The 24,283-nt window shown below is 42.6% G+C and overlaps 1 protein-coding gene and 1 pseudogene across 1 annotated transcript; one reads left to right on the top strand and one right to left on the bottom strand.

Annotated features, from left to right (window-relative positions):
- The first annotated feature begins 3,319 nt into the window (after positions 1 to 3,319).
- LOC129048490 (uncharacterized) lies at positions 3,320 to 21,583 on the top strand. Its single transcript, XM_063727236.1, has 4 exons — positions 3,320 to 3,368; positions 5,001 to 6,090; positions 19,784 to 20,026; positions 20,843 to 21,583. The coding sequence occupies exons 1-2, from the start codon at positions 3,320 to 3,322 to the stop codon at positions 5,744 to 5,746; spliced, it is 795 nt and encodes a 264-aa protein (XP_063583306.1). The 3' UTR covers positions 5,747 to 6,090; positions 19,784 to 20,026; positions 20,843 to 21,583.
- On the bottom strand, positions 8,931 to 9,437 carry LOC103891680 (large ribosomal subunit protein bL35m-like; annotated as a pseudogene).
- Positions 21,584 to 24,283: the final 2,700 nt, after the last annotated feature.

Below are 24,283 nucleotides of genomic sequence, written 5' to 3'. Positions count from 1 at the left end.
TACTAAAGGACCATGCTCAACAAAAGCAGGAAAGTCACCATGCATACTGTTTACCTTACAATCCCAGATTAAGAGAGAAAAAGGCAAGCATGTTATTTTGGCATTATGTGAAAATCAAATCAGCATCTATTTTTTTTTAATTCGAAAATATCCACTGATTCCCTACTTCTTATGACAGCACTGTTAGGTTTCTGCACAATGCTTATATCTAAGTAAAGTAGCATAGAATTAATTTAAGGGAAATAATTCTTGCTGTTAATAAAATGAATTGACCATTACCAACCAAATCAATGTTTGAATTATTTGAGTATTATTTATTCTAGAATTTCTTCTTGGCTATTGAATAATTCATGTGGTTCTCTCAGAGCAGTTTTTGTTTTTTAATTATTGGTTCCCTTCCCTTACCTCCTACATCCAATACATTGCTAAGTTGTTTTGGCTGTCTTATCTCCAGAATACATCCTGAATCTGACCATCTCACTCTTGAAACCTTACTACATTTTCAGTAGCCTTGCAAATTTTTCAAAGTGACTTTTAACCTTGAGTCCCTTAGGACTGCCACAGTTTCTTATATTTTCAACCAGCGCCTTGGGGGAATACTCATAAAAAGAAAGTTGTGAAAGGAGAGAACAGGATCAGATGCTTTTTTGCACATCAGTCCTGTTTTTCTCTTCCAATCACTGTTTAATGCTGAGATTTGGAAAAGATGTGTGAGGAGAGTTAATGAAGCCAGGTTAGAATATCTGGCTGAATTCTAATGTGTTTTGACAGGATGTTATCTCAAACTACTGGGAAACATAGGGTATATGTGGGCATTTCCCCCATGGCAATGCTAAGCATAATTTAAGTCACTCTCAATTTGAGGGCTACAATAGATATGGTAGTGCCAAGAGTCAATAGTAAGTGTCTGAATTAGTCAGGGTTCTCCAAAGAAAAAGAACAAATAAGATATGTAGAGAAAGATTTATTTCAAGGAATTGACTGGTGATTGTGGAGACTGGCAAGTTCAAAATCTACAGGGTGGGCCAATACACCAGAGACCCAAGGAGGAGCTGATGTTTCAAGTACAAAGGCAATTCTGCTGGTAGAATTCTCCCTTCACCTGTTGGATGAGGCTCATCCACATTATGGAGAGTAAGCTGTTTTACTCAAAGTCTACTGACTTAAATGCTAATTGCATCTAGAAAATACCTTTATAGCAACACAGACTACTGTTTGATCAAATGCCTGGGTACCATGGCCTAGCCAAATTTGACACATAAAATTAACTATCGCAGTATCCTTAAAATTAAATTCCAAAAGCTAGGCATGGTGGCGCACGCCTGTAATCCTAGCACTTTGGGAAGCCAAGGTGAGTGGGTCACTTGAGGCCAGGAGTTCAATACCAGCCTGGGCAACATGGCAAAACCCCATCTCTATGAAAAAATACAAAAATTAGCTGGGTGTCGTGGCACACACCCATATTCCCAGCTAATTGGGGGGCTAAGCCAGGAGGATTGCTTAAACCTTGGGAGGTCAAGGCTGCAGTGAGCTGAGATTGTGCTGCACTCCAGCCTGGGTGACAAAGTGAGACCTTGTCTCAAAAAAAAAAAAAAAAAAAATTCCAAAAGAAACTCCACTTCAAAATATAAAGTCATAAATTCAGTATGTAGAAATTATAAATATTTTATTAATTTATCTTGTAAAGAAAGGGGATGTTGTAGCACGTGATGTATTTGGAAGAAGAATTAATACTTTATAAGGCTTGTGATGCCCCTTACATTCAGTTGTGATAACCAACAGTAGCATATGTTTGTTTTCACACTTTGCGAAGAGGCATCATCCCGATTTTACAAATACGCAGAGACTCATCAGTGACCAACCTGTGACCGGGTGCAGTGGCTCATGCCTGTAATCCCAACACTTTGGGAGGCTGAGGCGGGTGGATCACTTGAGCACAGTTCGAGACCAGCCTGGGCAACATGGCAAAACCCCGTCTCTACAAAAAATACAAAAATTAGCTGGACGTGGTGGCTGGTGCACACCTGTAGTCCCAGCTACTTGCGGGGCTGAGGCAAGAGGATCGCTTGAGCCCGGGAAATTGAGGCTACAATGAGCTGTGATTGCACCACCGCACTTCAGCTTAGGTGACACAGTGAGACACTGTCTCAAAAACAAAAACAAAAAACAGTGACCAACCTATGACCCAAGCAACCGCAATGTTTGTGACTTCGGACTCTGTTGTTAATTCCGTCACAGCTGGTTATCTTAGAGATCACAGAACACTTGGAAAGTTAACATGGAAATGATTCCTTCCATACATGTATTATATAATACAAAACTTTCAGATTATCAGAATGTTAAATGAAGTAAAGTTGTTAAGTCATTGGAAGTTAATGGATTTGGTTTTAAGAGTAGCTTTCGTACAGAGAGAAAGGATGCTTTTAAAGTGAATAGAAAAAAATGAAGACAAATAATTTACTATCAGTTATGGACTAAGACAAACAGGAAGAATCTGAAGAGTGGATGCAGCTGAAACAGGAGTATCCTCTCAGGAAGTGCTTTCCTTCCTTCCTCTCCTTTCCACCAACATTTGTTCCACGGCTTCCTCTCTTCAAACCACACCTTGTAAACCCTTTTATGTGCTCTGTTCACAACAAGAAGAATTTCATGTGCTGTTCCATACTGGGTTTTAACTAATAAAATGCACATACACACACAAAAGGCCAAATGCCTTTTTACACAGGAGATTAACTTTATTCAGTCTTTAAGCTGAAAGCAAGTACAGTTAGGATATATAGCAGGCGACAGTTTCCATATGTTCTAGGAAAGTGGAGCTGTATTATTTATAGTTTACAACATGTTGTATAAAATTAAAGCTAGCAAGGGGGCTCCCAGGGAGGTAAATTAAACAAAGAAGGGAAGACTTAGAGAACTCTATTTTGCTATAATCAGAGAACATGCCTATAAGAAAGCACTAAAAAAAAGTAATATTTAATATTAAGCAATATGCAAAAGTAGTTCGGGTGTTTACAATAGCTTAAATTCTAAAATTAAAAAGGACATTGAAGACTGAGAAGGGGAAGAAACCTTAATTTTGTAATCTTAATAGAAAGAAAAATGTGTCCTAAAAGCAGGAGTAAATAAATGTTAAAAAGGTGTATCTTCCAAAGTGCAAAGACACGTTACAAGAAATCAGGTTGCTCTTTGACCTACCAGTCTCAAAGCACATTAGACTGCAGCAAGTAATAATTGCTTCCTCATTTAGATTAGACAATGAGTGCTCTCTGCAAGCTGCTCTCCTCTAAATAGATTGTAGAGAGTAATTGAAACAAGTTATATGGGGAAGTGGAGTGACCGATTCCTCAAAGTGTGGGAGCAGAGCTATGGTAACCTCTTGAGCCTGGCCTTCATCCTGTTCCTATTTAGGGAATCCGCGGGGCAGCCAGTGTTGAGTGCAGTCTGCAGTTCGCCGGCTTTATTGTTCAAACTTGAAGGGAAGGTCACGTGCCCTCTTTGACAGAGAGGTTTATGGGCTCTTTCTAATTAGCAGCACCCTCCACCAGACAGACTGTTGGCTACTTTCCAAGAACGGGGCTTGGTAGCGGCCACTGATGAAGGAGAAAACAAGGTTATTTACCCTGCGACTGTAATTCTTGGCACAAGTTCTCCCTTTACACTCAGACACGTTTTTCTTTTGTTCCAGCTTGCCTTTGGAATTCTGATTAGGGCGTTAAGAGAGGAAAATGCAGCTATATATTTAGTGGTGTAAGCAACCCATATGTTGGCCTCAGATACTTTTGACTATTCTAAGACCTCATAGCAAAAGAGAGAGAGAGAAAGAAAAAGGAAAACGAAAAGGGCAGCGTAGTCGAGCGTTGCTTGCAAATGTAACTGCTTAAGCACATGCCCACACACAACCCCAGAAAAGGAAGTTTAATTTGCAGCATCTATAAAATAACGACAGTTGTATGGTAGGACACAGAAATCCCAGCGGTAAAGTGTGATTGGGCTTAGCTATTATTGGAGTGTTAAAAGAGTACCGGGAATATATTTGGCTTGTCCTGTTCTGTCGGTTCTGTAGGCCGGTGGATTAAGCTGATAGAAATGCTTTTTGGTTGATTTAAACCAGATGCTCCGACTATTTTTGTCCCGTTTGCAGGCGCAGAAGCTCTGCATAAGGCAATACTGCCCCCCTCGGCCGTCCTCCAACTGCAAGGCGTAGGAGCCTGGTCTCCACTAGCCACCTCGGCCATAAAACCCTTTCAAGTCCCTATTATTATTCCAGGCACATTCCAAGGGGATTGAGTCACGGAGTTCACTTGGCTTTTCTCCTGCCCTGAACTGCCTGTACCAGGTGGAATACGACTCTCAACTTCAAATATGGAATCCAAAAGCAGTCAAAGAGTGCTTTAGAGCAAGCCCCAGATGCGAACTCTACTGCCACTTCTCCCCCTCCCCCAACTGGGGTTTGCTGGCTGCGCAGCTGTAGTCCCACGCCAGCACTAAGGTCGCCTGGTCGACAAATGAGAGTTTTCTTTGGGGCATCCTGTAGAGCTGCCCTATTTTCTCTACCACTTTGAGAAGCCCCAACGGCTGCTTGGCGGCGAGGCACAGACTGGGCTGAAAACTTTTCCGTTGGGCAGTGCGTCCCGGAGAACTGGGAGGCCCAGGCCGGGAGCCCAGGGGGCTTGAGGTTCTGCTGGCTTTTAAGTCTGCTAGGAGGGAAAACTCCCAGCCCCTCCCACGCGTCCGCCCAGACTCGCCGGCTGCCTGCCCCGGGCGGGTAACGCGCACATCTGGCGGCCCAGGAGCCACATCTGATGCACTAACCCCCGCACCCAGTTGTCCAAGAGGCCAGGGGAGTCAAAGAACGCCAGGGGCGGGGCGACCGTGGCTGCGGCTCCTCCCTCGGGCAGCGGGAGTCGAGATGCGAGGGGCGCCCTCCAGGGCCAAGCTGGGCCGGCCGGGCAGCTAGGGGGGCTGGGAGGTTGCGGTGCAGGGTGGGTGGGTGCAGTAAGGCTGGAGCCGCGCTGGGGGGCTGGGCTGGCGCGGGGGAGGCTGGAGCCGCGCCGGGGAGAGGGAGGCGGCGGTTGGGTGCTGGAGGGCGCTGGTGCCGTGCCATTGGGCGGTGGCGCCTTACGCCACCCGCCCCACCCCCGTCACCGTGCCCGCCCCACTGCGTGGGATTTTACAACCTAGGTCCCCGGGAGGTGGTGGCGGAGGGAGGGGCGGCGGGGACGTTTCCGGGGCGGGGGAGGGGCGCACTGCTCCAGAACTGGACCGAGGGCGGGGCTCCCCTCTGCCTCTCGCCTCTGTTCCTGCGCTGAGACGCAGGCGTTTCCTGGCGCGGAGCGACTCGCCCCCGAGCTCTCCTGCACCGTCCTGGGAGTCCGGAGGCGTCAACCCAGATGACCCGACCCGGAGATCCTCGATCCTCTGCCCTCTTCCCCCTACCAAGTCCTTAACCGGAGAGGGAGGAGCTACCAATGTCCTCCAGACGTTCTCCAAAGCCCGAGCTACCGGGAGAACCTTGCTCAGGGCGGGTGCGCCCCTCAGACGTTTGTTTGCACGCAGGGGTTTTGACGTTTCGCTAAGCAACAGCGTTTGCCAGGCAATCAGGGCTGTTTCGAAGAGCTTGCGTCTATTGGATGCTCCCATCTTGAACAAATCGTTTCCATTCGATCTGTTTAACCAAGGCGAGGGCGGACTGTGTTGTTACTTAAAAGTTACCCTTCATCCAAGCTGTCCTCAGATTTTCATCTAAGGGTGTCATAACACCCCAGGTCGTTGCGCAAATGTTTTGTGACAATTTAGAAAACCAGAGGGGGAAATATCCTTAGAGAAAAAATCATAACCAACAAGAAAATTATGTTAAATGATGTTGGTCCTTTTTCATCGGATGGTCCCAGTTGACGCATAGTCTCTTACAAAACCAGTGACAATTCACAGTCTTCAATTTATGGCACATCTCCCGTTGGGGGCGAAGTGCATGAATGGGTCCCACCTTATTCACCAGCTGAAACTCTGAACAAGCCTTGGGGTTTCCTCTCCCAAAGACTGCCAGGCTTCACTGAGAATGAAAAGAAAACAAGATATTAAATGCCTGCGGTAAGTTTTCAAATATGAGCTCTTCCATTGCTTATTTCTGTGAATTGTGGCAAATTACACAATGTCTTTTGCCCCTGGTGCTGCTTTAGAGACAGGGTCTCACTGTATTGCCCAGGCTAAAGTACAGTGGCACGATCCTAGCTCGTTGCAGCCTCAAACCCCTGGGCTCAGACTATCCTCTGGCCTCAGCCTCCCAACCAGCAAGGGTTATAGTCGCATGCCACCACACCTGATTAATTTTTAATTTTTGTTTTTTAGAGATAGGGTACTCACTATGTTGCCCAGGCTCGCCTGAAATTCCTAGCCTCAAGCATTCCTCCCAGCTCAGCCACCCAAAGTGTTGAGATTACAGGCGTGAGCCACCATGTCTGGCAAGCTTCATCATTTCTAAAATGTAACTGTACATTTTAGAGTAGCATAGGGGTGGTGTAAGGGTTAAAGATTAATGATATTGCAAATCAGGTGCTTAACACAAAGTTTGATGCATAGGAAGAACATAATTGTTATTATCAATGTGAGTAGACTGTTTACCACCAAAATGAAAGGTGTGGGCAATGGTAACTGAGTAGCCTCCAGAGACCTTTTTTAAAAGGAGTATGAGTTTTAATACATTTGTTGAATGAATAAAACCCACAACACTCTAGGCACATCTCCAGTCCTTGCCCTGGCAGAGCTTTCAGTCTAACTAGAGGAAATTGGATGAAATGATAATGATGCATACCTAGTCTTTCATCATACTGTGAAAGCCTTTTAAAACATGGATTTGACTTCTGGGTTTCCCATTATAACCACTTCCCAAAGAAGATTGTTCGTTCTTTCAGAAAATTTCACTAGGGTGATGATAAGATATTAACAGATGTATGTTAAAAACATCCTCTTCCTTTTTCTGTGTAGCCCCTTCTTCCTTTGGAATTTTAGAAGAATCTGATCAAGGCAACCTCTGTATTAAGTGAAAATTTGGGAACTCAAAAATATATTAGATGCACAGAAAGTGCAATTCTGAAAAGGTCAGGGCTATTGCGTATAGAGGGGAGCTGCTGAAACTATAGGAGTCTTTTAAATTTTTCAGGCTCAGCTTCCTTTGCTTTAAAGTTAAAGAAGGGTTGGACTAGTTCTTCCTTCCTGCACTCAAACTCTTTGGTTTCAAAGGTAGCTGTGTCCAGGTATTTTCTGTGTATTCCAGAGCCCTGACCAGGAGGGGAAGGACTTTGAGAGGCTTTGGGCTTGACAAAATATCATGGCCAAGTGTGGTGGCTCACACCTGAAATCCCAGACTTTGGGAGGCTGAGGCAGGAGGATCGCTTGAGCCCAGGAGTTTGAGACTAGCCTGGGCAACATAGTGAGACCCTGTCTCTTAACAACAAAAAAAAAAAAACAAAGAGAAAGAGAAAAAAAAATCATGGAGTGAAGAGACGCTAAGGAACTCAGACCAGTACGAATTACAAAGCAAGGTAAAGTGTCTATAACCAGGTATATATCAACGTATTTCTTTCTTTTTTTTTTTTTTTTGAGACGGAGTAGCGCCCTGTCACCAGACTGGAGTGCAGTGGCACGATCTTGGCTCACTGCAACCTCTGCTTCCCAGGTTGAAGCGATTCTCCTGCCTTGGCCTCCTAAGTAGCTGGGACTACAAGGTGTGTGCCACCATGCCCAGCTAGCTTTTTTTTTTTTTTTTTTTTTAAGTAGAAATGGGGTTTCACTATGTTGGCCAGGATGGTCTCGATCTCTTGACCTCGTGATCTGCCTGCCTCAGCCTCACAAAGTGCTGGGATTACAGACATGAGCCACCGCGCCCAGCCGTATTTCTTTCCTTGTTTTTGTTTTTGTTTTTGTTTTTGTTTTTGAGATTAAAGTCTCATTCTGTCACCCAGGCTGGAGAGCAATGGCGCGATCTCGGCTCACTGCAACCTCCACCCCCCGAGTTCAAGCAATTTTCCTGCCTCAGCCTCCCAAGTAGCTGGGACTGCAAGCGTGTGCCACCACGCCCGGCTAAATTTTGTATTTTTAGTAGAGACGAGATTTCACCATGTTGGCCAGGCTTGTCTCGAACTCCTGACCTTGTGATCCGCCCGCCTCAGCCTCCTAAAGTGCTGGGATTACAGGTGTGAGCCACGGTGCCCGGCCAACATATTTCAATATATGTAGTGGATATATTAATATATACATTGGTATATATATTTTAAAAATAAGAGGTACCTATGTATTTATTTCTAGCTTATCTATAGTATAGATTCTGTATACACACAGATCACCCTGTGAGTCTTCCTAATACCTTACCTACAAAACAGGTAGAATTTTCTTCTGTCTATGATCGTGGTCTGAAGGATGACTTTTCAGCAGCAGAAGGGACTGGAATGGAAGGTGTCCATGATTTTGGCTGGAAGAGAGAAGTGTGCCCTCTTGTGGGTCTCCTGTCATGTTCTCAGAAAGTTCCTCAAGATAGAGCTGTGGCCTTTGTGGTCAGGGCTCTAGTCCCATTTTACCTTCAGATGCCTCCTATGCAATTTTTTTCTCATCATCTTCCCTGAGAAATATTTCCCAAATAATAACACAGCTGCCTCATCTCCCTAAATTATCTCCCTCACACTCCACATCCAATGGATCAGCCCTTTCTCTTAGGTCTAATTTTTTTTTAAACTTTTATAAGTTTAATGTTGTCACTGTATGTTTACATATTCATTGGTACAATTTACATCGTTTTATACTTCTCCATTTTTGCAAAGATAGCATGTACACAAAGATACATATTCAATAACTGAGAAACAAGTGAAACTTCTGATCTATACTTTCAGGTTTGTTCAATCGTGATACTTCTGATAAGGATCATGGACATACCAGTTTCACCTCTCCCAGAAGGACGTCGCCACTTTATCTTAAGAGTTTACTCTGGGTTTTATTGCAGAATACAAATTCCCTCAATCCTTTTTTCTTGCAGGTTCCTTTTTCCATAATTTTTTCTTATAACCAGCCTTTCTCCTCACCCAAAGGCCACAATGAAGTCGAAGAAACCTGTAGATGACAGCTTTCACAGTCTTTCTCTTGTCTTTTCGTGTGCTGAAGTATGTTAGAGATCTGACTGGCAACTTCAGGACACTCGGAAGCAAGGGGGACACTCTATTAAGGATCGCTGAAGTATGCCCACATGTCAGGTTTCTCTCAGATGTGGTAAGTCTGGGAGTGGAGGAAACAACTGGTGTCTGAATATGACTAAAACGTCCAGTGGACAATGCAGAAATAAGAGAGGCATTCTTGACACAGTTTTGGTAGGCTGAAGATGCCAAAATATTCAAGGGCCATCAGATTCCTGAAGCTGCTCTCACCGCACCAGCAAAGGCAAAAGCAGCCATCCCTCTCAGCTCTAATTTATGGATATGGATGTATCCCAAACCCCATCCCTTCTTACTACCTCCTGCACTAACAACTAGTCCAAACCACCATCATTTCTTGCCCAACCTGCTGCAATCACCTCCTAATTATTTTCCCTGCTTCCACTCCTTCACCGTGTATTTCATTCTCCACACAGCAGCCAAAGCGGTTTTTTTAAAAAATACAAATGAAATATGCTCACTCTACTATTCAAAATCCTTTAGTAGTTTCTTTTCACACTTGGATAAAATCCACACTCCCTCACCACAGCCTATATGACTGGACTCTTGCCTAATCTTCTCACCTCATCCTCTATCACTTTCTTCCCTGTTCATTCCTCTCCAGGAACTGGCCTTCTCACTGTTCCTCAGAAATATGAAGCAGACTACTGCTTTAGGGTCTTGCATTTGCTGTTTCCTCTGTTTTCAACCCTCAGAGCATCACATGGCTTTCTTTCTTACTTCACTCAGGTCTCTGCTCAAATGCCTCAGAGAGGACTTCCCTCATCACCACCCCTAATATAAATGAAGCACCGTAGCCGTAGCCATTCCCTAACCAATTGCCCTACTTTATTCACCTTCACATCTCTTATCAAATATCCTGTTTACCTGTTTACTTGATTATTGTTTGCTTTACCTCTAGAATGCATGTTCTATGAGTGTAGGGACTTGGTCAATCTTGTTCAACAAGGAACCTCCAGTCCAAAACTGTACCTGTCATAGAAAAGGCACCCAATAAATATGCAAATCAAACTACAGTCACTCAGTGACAGAGAAAGAATGAGAGCAATTTAAATAGTGTGAGGAAGTGTGTTTACTATTTTGCTCAGTAAGTGTATGCACTAGAACAAGTATGAGATGGGAGATGTGAATCTACTTTATCTCTTAGTTCCCCTATGCTATTCACAGTATGATCAATGTGCCATGCTGGGTGTTTAAAGATGCTGACAGTTTGAACAGCATGGCCCTTACATGCAGAGAAGTTTCGTAATGAGTTTGAATCTTGGATTCACCACGTTAGTGTGTGACCTTGGGGAAGTTACTTACCCTTTCAATGCCTCAGTTTCTTCATCCATGAAATGAGGCTAATAATAGTACTACCTCTATAGGATTGTTACAAGGATTAAATTAATAATATAAACGTCTTAGAACAGTGCCTAGAACATAGTAAGCTGTGTCTGAGTATTTTTAAAGCAAACCTATTTGGCTGTACTTGGTTCTCCCCTTTCTTGGGGACTTTATAACTTGAGTACTTATAAGATACTACTCTGCCCAGCACTTTGGGAGGCCGAGGTGGGTGGATCACGAGGTCAGGAGATTGAGACCATCCTGGCTAAAATGGTGAAACCCCGTCTCTACTAAAACTACAAAAAAATTAGCCGGGTGTGGTGGCAGGTGCCTGTAGTCCCAGCTACTCGGGAGGCTGAGGCAGGAGAATGGTGTGAACCCAGGAGGCGGAGTTTGCAGTGAGCCAAGATCACGCCACTGCACTCCAGCCTGGGTGACAGAGCGAGACTCCATCTAAAAAAAAAAAAAAAAAAAAGATGCTACTCTGAAGTGACTGGCATTGGAATTTTCGTTATGCTTTTAGACCAGTAATTTTAGTTTTAGCACCAAGTACAATAATTATTTTATAACCATTGCTAGTCTAGCATTTTTGCTTAGCCATAAATTCCATTTAAGCCAAAATATCCCTAACTTTGCAAAAAACTGTACCTTCAGGGGTCACCACCCAATTATAGTTGAAAAAAAGATGTTTCTTCCTTTTTAATTCTGTAGGCTTTTCTTGGCTGGCATTTCCATAACATAATATTGTTATTTGGTAGTTGAGTGTCAGTCAGCTCTACAGAAAAATAAATACCAGTGATCTTGCTAAACCTGTGTACCAAATCATTCCTGAACTAGGGGAGTGGGCCAGATAACCTTTGGAAGGCTTTTTAGCTCTGTTTTTCTGTGGTTTTCATAAAATATAAATAGCTCAGAAATGAGAGGTTCTAGATTTAGCACTATGTGAACTGGGCCTGGATGCTTTGTGAATCATGGACAATTGAAATAGTTTAAACTGTTATTTGGAACAGATTAGGTCCATATTCGGGTTTAACAAGAATGAAACCTGTTTGAACTGTGGACAGGCTGTCAGCACCCTTCTAGGCTCAGCTTTTCATTTCTCTTCTCTTTCTAGGGCCTTGACTCATTCATATATAACTGTATGAATGCCTCTTTAGAAAGGACTGCAAACACCCCCAACTAGTGTTTGTTGAAACCTCCTTGAGGTTATTCTACATATGATTCAATAATAAACACCTTCTGCAGTCTTTACCTTAGTTATGGTCCCATAAATCATGTATTTATATATCCAGTAAATATTCCCTGAGGGCTTAATATGTGCTAGGAATTGTGCTAGTGCTAGCCACTTAGTTGTCCAAGTTAGAAACCTAGGAGTTGGGCCAGGCACAGTAGCTTACGCCTGTAATCCCAGCACTTTGGGAGGCCGAGGTGGGAGGGTCACCTGAGGTCAGGAGTTCGAGACCAGCCTGGCCAACATGGTGAAACCCTGTCTCTAGTAAAATTACAAAAATTAGCTGGACGTGATGGTGCATACCTGTAATCCTAGCTACTCGGGAGGCTGAGGCAGGAGAATCGCTTAAACCTGGGAGGCAGAGGCTGCAGTGAGCCGAGATCGTGCCACTGTACTCCAGCCTGGGCAACAGAGTGACTCCATCTCAAAAAAAAAAAAAAAAGAAAAGAAAAGAAAGAAAAAGAAACCTAGGCGTCGTCTTAAATATACCCCCCTCATTCACTCCCCATGTTAGGTCAGCCACCAAACTGGCGCCAATACTACCTTCCAAATATCTCTAGAAGTTTTGTTCTCCTCTTCACTCGCTCCTGGTGCCACTATGTTGGTAAAGGTGGTGTAAGCCCAGCTACTGTAGAAAGCAGGGCACAAAGCAGTCTGCTAAGGAGGGGGAAGAGGAGGGGAAGATGGGACACAGTGAGATGCACTGTTATACTGTTTACTGTTGTGCGGTCATACAACAAGTCACTCAGCAGGCATGGGACGTCCCTGGAAGGGTTAACAAGGAAGAACTCCATCTTGGACTATTCCACATGAGAAAAAGGGTGAGTGTGTCTTCCTGTCCCTCTCCTGGATCCATTTGCCATTGGTGAAGTTTTACCCCATGGAGAGATAAACACCCCTGAATTGGATTGTGTCATCTGGCCGCTTGGTGGCTCTCAGGAAGGCAGATCCCAAGCTCAAGGTGTGGTACTTGTTCCAACTTCAAAAGTAAAGCAACAGGCACTCCGGAGATCTCAGAAAGTACACAAGGTTTGTTTCTCAATATAAACAAAGACCTCAGAATTTTTTCCTTCAGATTCTTGCAAACACCTACTAAGAGGACTTTGTACCTCTCACTTACTCCCTTCTAATCCATTCTTTACACTGCACCTACGGTGATCTTTGCCAGACTCAAATCTTTCACTAGCTCTCCTTAAACTCCAGGATACACTCTAAGATCTCTCCTGGCCTGCTTTCCAGTCCTCTTATTAAAGAGAATTTTTACCAATTGAATCAGGTGGTCATTCCTCTCAAGCTCTTTGTTAGCATTTATTGGTTTATTTTTATTTTTATTTTTGATACAGAGTCTTGCTGTGTCACCCAGGCTGGAGTGCAGTAGTGCAATTTCAGCTCACTGCAACCTCTGCCTCCCGGGTTCAAGTGATTCTTGTGCCTCAGCCTCCCAAGTAGCTGGGATTACAGGCACACACCACCACACCCGGCTAATTTTTGTATTTTTAGTGGAGGCGGGGTTTTGCCATGTTGGCCAGGCTGGTCTGGAACTCCTGACCTCAGGTGATCCTCCCACCTCAGCCTCCCAAAGTGCTGGGATTATAGGCGTGAGCCACCGCACCCAACCTATTGGTTTATAACTCAAAAGTAATATACTTACTATAGGAAATTTGGAAAATACAGATAATATGAAAAATGAAATAAAAATCACTTTCCTTGAGGAAAAAACTTCTATTAACATTTTGGAATATATCCTGGCCATATTTTTTTTCTATGAACATATGTACATTTTTTTGAAATCTCAGAGGCATATCTTAAATAAAAACTGTACTTTAACAGTTACTACACTGAAGTTAATACTCAACCAAAAGTATGTCAAGACCACCCAAATGGTTCAATTTGATAAATGCACTTTACTATGATTTTTTAATTTTTTTGATTTTATTTCTTTTCTACTTAAGCATGAAAAAAGGTGCGTTTACATTTCAGAAGTATAACACATTAAGAAGCCCTCTATAAACATAACCCTTTCCCAATATATTTTACAGCTTTGCTTTAAATACAATTACCTAATAATAAATAAACTTAGATAACAATCTAAAAGTCGTAATTGCAACTGTTAACATTTGCTCTGTTATATTGGAAGAGAAAATTTAAAGCAGTTATAATAAACTGTTTGCTACATCATAGCCTAAAACTAGACAAAATTTGCCCTATATTAATTGAGCTTAACAAAAATTGTTTATTTTGTGGTTCTATAAATACCAATATAATATTTTTACTCTATTATAAATAAATTGATGTATTAGCATCACAAATTACTATTTTCTCCAGGTCAGCCCATGAAATATGAACTTTCCATGGTAGTTGATAAAAATACTGTGTGTTAAAAAAATTCACACGGTCAAGACTAGAATTTGAAAACAATAGCAGAAGTTGATATTTAAAATCACCAAGCCCTATTAAAACGACAACAGCATATTTAAACAAAAAAATTAAGCTACTAAATAATGAATGCTTGTATAGTCGTAATGAAATTAGAGTAAATCTATATTAATATTATGAAAACACATCAAGTTTCTATTAGAGGAACAGAATCAACACTATCCTAACTTTTCTAAGAATTATTTTGAATATAAAACTTTTAGGGTACAAATGGCATCATACAAAAATGACCTTAGAAAGACAGTTACGATTCTGATATTGGGACATTAACTTTTTAATAACTGGAAACCCTTGAGAAAATATTAACACATTTATAGATCAAGACATCTCTTGTCTTGTGATTTATTACAGAACCACTTAAGGTTCAGTAGATAAGCACTCAAGTTATTTTGTTAATATTAATACTTAATACAATTGAAAAAAATTTGCTGTTGGTCATGTTTTATTTTATACATTATATTATTCTCTTAGGCCTTCAATTAAAGGTAATAAATCATAGAAAGCAAAGCATAAAATTCTTAATGAAAATACTAAAATTCCAATTATATTCAGATTGCACATAGTTGTTTTTAAAATCTGTTTCCAGAAGTTTATATATATATACACACATATATAAATATATATATATTTTTTTGAAACAGGGTTTCACTCAGTCACACAGGCTAGAGTGCAGTGGTGTGATCTCAGCTCACTGCAGCCTCGATCTCCCATGCTCAAGTAATTCTCCCACCTCAGTCTCCCAAGTGGCTGGGACTCCAGGTGTCACCTGGCTAATTTTTGTTTTTTGGGTTTTTTTTTGAGACAGAGTTTCGTTCTTGTTGCCCAGGCTGGAGTGCAATGGCGTGATCTTGGCTCACCGCAACCTCTACCTCCCAGGTTCAAGCGATTCTCCTGCCTCAGCCTCCTGAGTAGCTAAGATTACAGGCATGTGCCACCACACTCAGCTAGCTAATTTTGTATTTTTGGTAGAGGCAGGGTTTCTCCATGTTGGTCAGGCTGGTCTCGAACTCCCGACCTCAGTTGATCCGCCCACCTTGGCCTCCCAAAGTGCTGGAATTACAGGTGTGAGCCACGGCACCCGGCACACCTGGCTAATTTTTGTAGAGACTGGGTTTCACCATGTTGCCCAAGCTGGTCTTGAACTCCTTACCGCAAGTGATCCGCCATCTTGGCCTCCCAAAGTGCTGGGATTACAAGTGTGAGCCACTGTGCCCAGCCCCAAAGTTTATTTTTTAAAGCAAAATAAACTGATTCATATTAATTACCTGCTAAACTTCATACTTAAAATACTAAGTTCTTTTCATTATAAAAGCAAATTACAAATTTTTCCCATGTTCTTATAAAATATGGTTCTGCTGTATGTAATGAATCTAAGTCAGCATTCACAAAGGCTATCTGAAATTCTTTTAACTTTCAACCCAATGTAAAGTAAAACCTCAGTTATACATAAATAATTCAAAATTAGAACGTACGATGGAAATGTCAACAAGCCATAACTACTAGATTACTAATGAAGGGTTTCACTAAACTTCCCATGAAATATAACAGATGGCAAAATTTGATAGTTTTCAGAAAATTAAAGCTATCAGAGCTATAAATGAGGAATGTATTATATACTAAACTTTATCAAGGCCAAAGCATTAAGGCTGTTAAAGTGATTAAGATATGAAGTAAACATCTCTGGAACATATAAACAGACCACAAACCAAAACATAAATCACTTTATATTTGTTTATAACTCTATATGTTTTTTAATAATTATTTTTAAGATGAAAACATTTCTGCACTGTGGCATGCAGTGATTTTTTTTCTACCTCCCTGATTACCATGCAGTCTTCAAACCCTGTCAGGCTGGCATTCTTTCATCAAGATTTCTCTCTGAAGTCAACTTGTCATATTTTCAGCAGGCTTTAGTGCTTTGGAGCCTTGCAAAGTTCTTTCCTCTTCTTCCTAACCCAAGCTTCTGCCCTATCCTCAGTTTCCTGTCCTCCCCCTGGCTGGAATAAAGGGACGGCATGCTTGAGTTTCTGCATCGCCTGTTAAACACCAGTCGCACACAAGGTATGGAGCACTGGGCTTGTGTATCTGGACTCCTTTCTGCTAATGCTTGGCCATTGCTTCTAACCGAACTGCGCTAATGGAGTGTCTCTTCTCTTACAACTTTTTGACTCTGCCTACTTCCAGAGAATCCAGCCACTAACCCCAAGGTTCTCAGTCTTGCCTGAACCTATCTGGATTCCTTCCTTCCTTCCTTCCTTCCTTCCGTCCTTCCCTCCCTCCCTTCCTCCCTCCCTCCTTCCTTCCTTCCTTCGTTCCTTCCTTCCTTTTTTTTTTTGTCAGAGTTTCACTCTTGTTGCCCAGGCTGGAGTGCAATGGGGCAATCTTGGCTCACTGCAACTTCCGCCTCCCGGGTTCAAGCGATTCTCCTGCCTCAGCCTCCTGAATAGCTGGGATTACAGGCATGTGCCACCACGCCCAGCTAATTTTTTTTTTTTTATTTTTAGTAGAGACAGGGTTTCTCCATGTTGGTCAGGCTGGTCTCAAACTCCCGACCTCAGGTGATCTGCCCGCCTCAGCCTCCCAAGGTGCTGGGATTACAGGCGTGAGCCACCATGCCTAGCCTATCTGGATTTCTATCACTTCCCCACATGGATTTCTACCACCAAGAGGGGTAAGGTGTGGACACCAGCACCTGAACTCCTTTCTCTAATCTATCATCTTATCTCTCCTATTCTCTCCCTAAACTGAAAATTTCCCTACACTTTCCTTTTTTAACTAGAAGGCTGTTCCTACATTGTCTCCTACTTCTATGCAAGGTAGCGTTTGCCCTTTCTCTTCCCTGGGGCCATAATGGTAGAATGGTGGCAGAGAAGCACAATTTACGGGAGGAATAAAAAACACATCGTTCTGGATTTTTTAGATAATTTTCATTATGCTATGATAAACAGTATCTAATGTTGCCGATAACATTACAGCACTTCCTTGTCTGTTATCTCCCTATCATCATGTTACAACATGATGGTTGAGTTTCCAGAAAACAGACGCTGAGATGATGGAAATTTGCACACTAGAAGTTCCTGGGAGCGAGCGTTCTCAGGAACAGTGTCTATGAGGGAGGGAAAGAAACAAGACTGGGCAGAGGGAGAGGTAGGATTGTTATATCAAAGGGCTCAGAAGGAGCTCTGGACTGAGATAGCCCATCTCAGAAGGAGCTCTGGACTGAAATAGTTTTCATATTTTCCCCAGATTGAGGCAAGAGGGCCTGCCCTTTATAGCCCTGCGTTGGATATGAGCCTCTTACTGGGAAGGGCCTGTGACATTGGCCTTCAGCTGCAAGTAATTCTCTAGGGGGATTAAGCCGAGAACCCTTAGCTGAAAACCCCAGGTAGCTGGAGAATGAGTGTCACAGTCCTGAAGGGGGACCTAGGGGACACAACACAGAATCCACTGTACATTACCAAAAGTGAAGTAAACTTCCTGCCTGTTATTGCATTTTATGCACGGGGACCTGGGGCTCAGGGAGATTAACTAATTAGATAAAGGTTCCAGATCAAATACCTGATGTATGTATTTTATGTCATTTGGCATTTGGCCTTCCAAATAATTTGATCAGGTGTAGCTTAATAACTTTCTTTTAAAGACAAGGCTACTGAAATTCAAAAAGCTTAAATGATTTCTGCAGGTATTCAAGGCCAGCCAGTGGTGGAGGTAAGATCCATATCTGCCAATTACACATCTGTGCTTTTTGTATCTCACACACTGAGTTGATGTTGCCAAAATCGCTTGGATTAAAGAAATTTTAGGACTGGAAGAGACCTCAGAAAACAGTCCAGCCCACTTACTATTCAAAGAAATAAAGTAACTTGGTAAATTGTTCAAGGAAATGAGGCTGCTAATAACCTCTGTGCCTCAGTTTTCTTATCAGTTAAAATGGGATGAGCCACCCACCTACAGAGGGTTTTAAGACTCAAATGAGATGGCCGGGCGCGGTGGCTCACGCCTGTAATTCCAGCAGTTTGGGAGGCCAGGGCGGGTGGAATCACGACGTCAGGAGTTCAAGACCGGCTGGGCCAAGGCGGTAAAACCCCGCCTCTACTAAAAATACAAAAAATTAGCCGGGCGTGGTGGCAGGCGCCTGTAATCCCAGCGACTCCTGAGGTTGAGGCGGAGAATTGCTTGAACCTGGAGGGACGGAGCTTGCAGTGAGCCGAGATTGTGGCACTGTACTCCAGCCTGGGCGACAGAGCAAGACTCCGTCGCAAAAAAAAAAAAAAAAAAAAAAAAAAAAAAAGACTCAAATGAGATAATAGATGCAACATAAACTTGAAACTTAAAATGGTACAGGATGGTCAGTATTTTGCCATTTAGATACGGAGTAAGAAGGACTTCCAACTGTTAACAACAGCAGTGTCAGGCTTGTACACTACAGTGTCACATTTTAAGTTTTGGGGGTGCTTGCACAGAAAATGTTTTTGACTTAATAAATGATTTTATTAAATTCAATTTCCTATGAAAGGTAAACAAGTTTCCACGGGGTTTGTGGGGAACACAAAACTTGCTTTCTGAAAAGTTTGGATTAGCAGTTAGAGCCTAAGAGGCTTTTGCTGTGAATAATTCTGACTGATACTCGGAATTCATAATCATGTAACTTCCTATTCTCAGATAAATAAAATAACACAGCTTAGTCTGCTTTGGTGTAAAGGAAACACCGAAGTTCCTTCCTCTGAACTTTGGAACTGTTTGTGACATAAAAACAAAACGTCCAACATACTTTTGTCCTTTCCTTTCTCATGCAGGCTGAGTTGCTAAAACATCATAATTTAACAAAGTTAAAGTATTTGCTTTCTTTTTCTACCAACATCACTTCTGCTGTATTGAGTCCTTAGCACAGAGTTTGGGTTTTAAGAGAATCTACAGATTGGATGTTTGGATGTTTCTCTTCTGGAAAACTCAGGAGTAAATTTGTATTCCATGCTTTTAACATCACAAAATAGAAAGCTCTAGTCAATTTGTTGTTCATAACACCACCACCACTGCCACTATCTTTTCAAAGGATGAATTAGTCATCTTTGTTGCATGACAAATCACCCCAAACTTAAAACAATAATAATTCTCTTTCACAGTTTCTCTGGGTCACAAGTATGGAGCAGTTTGGATGGGTGTTGTGGTTGGGGGTCTCTTGTGAGATTGTAGTCAGATGTCAGCTGAAGCCTTTTGAATGCTTGACTGAGGCTGGTGAAACCACATCCAAGGGGGCTCACTCACTTAGCTGTTAGCATGGTGCTGGCTGTTGGTGGGAGATCTCTGTTCCTTTCCACATGCATTCTCCAGGGCTGCTTGAGTGTCCCCAGAGTACGGCAACTGGCTTCACCCAGGGTGAGCAATCCAAGACAAGATGGAAGCTGCAATGCCCTTATGGGCTAGCCTTAGAAGCTACCCATTGGTAACTCTATTGGTAGCTCAGAGCAGTTGTCAGCCCTGATTCATAGAGGGAGGAGACTACACAAAGAGACAAATACAAGCAGATGAGGATCATTAGGGACTAACTTGAAGGAGGAGGAGTAGGCTGATGTGTGAATTTTACTCATTTCAGTGTTCATGAATCAAGTATGTACAGTGAGAGAGATCTGACAGCACTCCCTGCCTTCCCCCGAAGGAGAAATGTCATGAAGCTAAGAGAGACTCAACATGGAAAATCCAAACCCTCTGAGGACATTTACATAGCACGCAGAGAGGGCTGAGTGGTCCATCTGGGTGCCTCCTTCATCCTCTGAAACCAGGCAGATCAACCCTCGGAATTCTGAGCCATGTTCCCAAATGGTTCTGTGATTTAAAGGCAAGTAGGCACAGCCAGAAATAGGAAATACTGTGTCACATGCACTCGTGGGAGAAACTCTTCCCTCTTACTTCATATCTCAACTCTGCCAGAGTCATCATGCTATGAGTGTATCTTTTTTGGTTTCTTAGACAAAGTCTCATTCTGTCACCTGGGCCAGAGTGCAGTGGCTCAATCATAGCTCACTGCAGCCTCGAACTCCTGGGCTCAAGTGATCCTCACACCTCAGCCTCCTGAGTAGCTGGGAATACAGATGCATATCACTTAGCCCGGCTAATTTTTTTTTTTTTTTTTTTTTTTGTAGAGACAGAGTCTCACTTTGTTGCCCAGGCTGATGTCAAACTCCTGGGCTCAAGCGATCCTCCCACCTCAGCCTCCCGAAGTGCTGGGATTACAGACATCAGATACCACGTCTGGCCCTAAAGGACTATTTAAAAACTACAGTAAATTTTTTTTTATCCAGGTCAGTGGATAAATATAGAAGCCTACAAACGGCGGTGGGGAGGGCAGGGGGAAAGCATATTCCGTAACTCTGAAGCATTCTCTGATTTGGATCATCTTTAGTAACAACTGTAATGACCTTTCTTGACACTCAGGGTGGGAAATTCAAAATTCAGAGGGAAAAATGTAAAAGCAATCCTATAATCATTTAGTGTGAATTTGGTTTAAATTTATTCCATGTCAGAGAAGTTTCATTATTAATATAGTCAAAAGAGCATGTCCTAGCTTCAGATCTTTTCTGTTTATAAAGAATATTCCTCATATTCCTATTTGTAAGAAAAATGTAATCTCAAATTGTATGCATAATCTTTCCAGATTCAACCATCAGTAACTTTTTTGGAACGCCCAATAAAGATCGAAATGAGAAACGCCCAACAAAGATCGAAATGAGAAAGATCGAAATGAGAAAGGCCTGAGAAAATTATATTTTGCCAGAAATTTAGGTTCCTCTCTCACTTTACTATACATGTCATTTCCTCTGTAACATGGACATACTTGGTGAACTTTTCATGACTCATACAACTTTCTTCATGGTCAAGATGACCTGGTCCTACACCTCTCAAAGTAATAAGCATAAACTGATAAGACCCTTAGTCTTTTAAAAAAAGAATACACCATTTATGTTTGACTAAAGATGTATATTTATTATTATTTTTATGTGGCTTCTTTATTTGTCATGTGTACTACAGATTGATTCCACCCTTAGCCCTCACCCCACCAATGGTTTCTATCACCTAGGGAATTGAGGTTTGACTTGTTTAAAAGGTTGATGCCCTGCAAAATGTATCCACATATGTCTTCTCACTATATACACTGCTAACTGTGGGGCAATAAAAATTATTATGAGTATGTAATATGTAAATTATAATTAAATATACTTCAATTTTTCAAGATCACAGATTTGCATTACAAGTGATCACAACTAAACACAATATATCTAGATGCCCATTTACAAGTCCACATGACAGTACAAGTAAAAAGATGATGTAGACGTTGGTGGCATTCTGTTTAGGGTTCTTTAGTTCAAACTGGGAAGGAGGTGAATTCTCTCCAGTACCCACACCTCAGGTGTTCAGTGACATGGTACTGTCTGCTGGCTTCCTGGGATACTGAACTGCCTGTTGAATAGAAAATTGAATGAAGAGAACTTCAAGTGTAGTTCATTAAAAAAAAAAATTTTTTTTCCATAGATTTTTGGGGAACAGGTGGTAATTGGTTCCATGAGTAAGTTCTTTAGTGGTGATTTGCAAGATTTTGGTGCACCCATCACCTGAGCAGTATACGCTGAACCCGATTTGTAGTCTTTTATCCCTCACTCCCTTCTCACCCTTTCTCCCTGAGTCCCCAAAGTCTGTTGTGTTATTCTTATGCCTTTGCATCTTCATAGCTTAGCTCCCACCTATGAGTGAGAACATACGATGTTTGGTTTTCCATTCCTGAGTTACTTCACTTAGGTTAGTAGTCTCCAATTCCATCCAGGTTGCTGCAAATGCCATTAATTCATTCCTTTTTATGGCTGAATAGTATTCTATTGTGTATATATACCACAGTTTCTTTGTCGACTCATTTATTGATGGGCATTTGGGTTGGTTCTACATTTTTACAATTGTGAATTGTCCTTCTATAAACATGCATGTGCAAGTATCTTTTTCATATAATGACTTATTTTCCTCTGGGTAGATACATCCAGGGCCAGTTCATTTCTTTCCTTCCTTCCTTCCTTTCTTCTTTCTTTCTTTCTTTTTTGAGACGGAGTTTTGCTCTTGTTGCCCAGGCTGGAGTGTAGTGGCGTGATCTCGGCTCACCGCAACCTCTGCCTCCTGGGTTCAAGCGATTTTTCTGCCTCAGCCTCCAGAGTAGCTGGGATTACAGGCATGTGCCACCATGCCTGGCTAATTTTGTATTTTTAGTAGAGACAGGGTTTCTCCATGTTGGTCAGGCTGGTCTCGAACTCCCGACCTCAGGTGATTCGGCCTCCCAAAGTGCTGGGATTACAGGCGTGAGCTACCACACCCAGCTATCAAGGGGTAGTTCATTTCTAAATGAGGACCCCAGTTAGCAGACTTTTGCATCATTCAGGTAGAGATTATAGTGGCCTAGATTAGCATGGCGGTGGTAATGGTGGTGATAATGGTGGTAGAGATGGAGAAGAGTGGAAGAACTTGGGATAGAGTTTGGAGTAGAATGGATAAAATGTTCTGATGAAGGCTGGGTGTGGTGGCTCATGCCTGTAATCCCAGCACTTTGGGAAGCTGAGGCAGGCAGATCACAAGATCAGGAAATCAAGACCATCCTGGCTAACACAGTGAAACCCCATCTCTACTAAAAATACAAAAAATGAGCCAGGTGTGGTGCCACGCGCCTGTAATCCCAACACTTTGGGAGGCCGAGGAGGGTGGATCACAAGGTCAGGAGTTTGAGACCAGCCCTGGCCAATATGGTGAAACCCCATCTCTACAAAAAAAAAAAGAAAAATTAGCAGGGCATGGTGGTGCGTGCCTGTAGTCCCAGCTACTCAGGAGGCTGAGGGAGGAGAATCACTTGAACCAGGGAGGTGGAGGCTGCAGTGAGCTGAGATCATGCCACTGCACTCCAGCCTGGGCGACAGAGCGAGACTCTGTCTCAAAAAAAAAAAAAAAGTTCTGATGAATTAGATCTAGGGGTTGAGGAAAAGAAGGAATCAAGGACATTCTTCAGGCTATATGCCTAAGCTGCTAGGTGAGTAGCGAGTGGAGAGGAGGCCGGGTGTGGTGGCTCATGCCTGTAATTCCAGCTCTTTGGGGGGCCGAGGCGGGCAGATCACCTGAGGTCAGGAGTTTGAGACCAGCCTGGCCAACATGGAGAAACCCTGTCTCTATTAAAAACACAAAATTAGCCGGGCCTGGTGGCGCTTGCCTGTAATCCCAGCTTCCTGGGAGGCTGAGGCAGAAGAATTGCTTGAACCTAGGGGGCAGAGGTTGCGGTGAGCCGAGGTCGCGCCATTGCACTCCAGTCTGGGCAACTAAGAGCGAAACTCCATCTCAAAAAAAAAAAAAAAAAAAGTGAAAGGAACAGACTTTGAGTGTTAGAGAGGTGGATATTAGAGTTATGTTTTAGACACAACATATTTAGGATACCTGTTAGCCATCCAACTGAAGATGGAGATTAGAGTTAGAATTTGGGGCTGAAGGGTCGCATATATTGAGCATGTAGACCTCTCAGCACGCACTCAGATCCTTTGATAAGATACACCCCCATAGGTGTATCTTCACATTCACCAATACTCCTGCCCCACCCTCCCAAAGTGTTGGGATTACAGGCATGAGCCACTGCACCCAGCTATGCCAGTTTCAAAACACTCTGTGATGTTGTCTAGAACTACTTCCAGATATGTTATGAAATCCCAAAACAAACTAACAAAATTGTAAAAAGAAACCTAGGCTGGACACAGTGGCTCACACCTGTAATCTTAGCACTTTGAGAGGCTGAGGTGGAAGGATTGCTTGAGGCCAGGAGTTCAAGACCAACTTGGCCACCATAGCGAGACGCTGTCTCAAAAAATTAGTTAATTAATTAATAAATAAGTAAATATGAAAAAAGAGACCTTCTCAATTAATTTGATTTCACTTTAATCTTGGAGCCTTTAACACACTCTTGGAAGGAGAAAGGGCATCTTCAACTCAAATAATAATATTGTTTAAATAGGTTTGGGCATCACAGAGCCATGGGGTAAAATGGTAGAAACCCCATTTACTGTTCTTGACCTTAAATGAAACT

Source organism: Pongo abelii, chromosome 8, assembly GCF_028885655.2.
Source record: "Pongo abelii isolate AG06213 chromosome 8, NHGRI_mPonAbe1-v2.0_pri, whole genome shotgun sequence".
NCBI lineage: Eukaryota > Metazoa > Chordata > Mammalia > Primates > Hominidae > Pongo > Pongo abelii.
The sequence above is the reverse complement of the archived record's forward strand: the minus strand, read 5'-3'. Positions and strand labels throughout refer to the sequence as shown.

Bases quoted from the DNA above. Each gene is read 5' to 3' on its own strand.
- LOC129048490 (XM_063727236.1), top strand. From the start codon at position 3,320: ATGGGGAAGTGGAGTGACCGATTCCTCAAAGTGTGGGAGCAGAGCTAT. The intron at 3,369-5,000 runs GTAACCTCTTGA...GGGTGCAGTAAG, and splicing joins AGTGTGGGAGCAGAGCTATG to GCTGGAGCCGCGCTGGGGGG.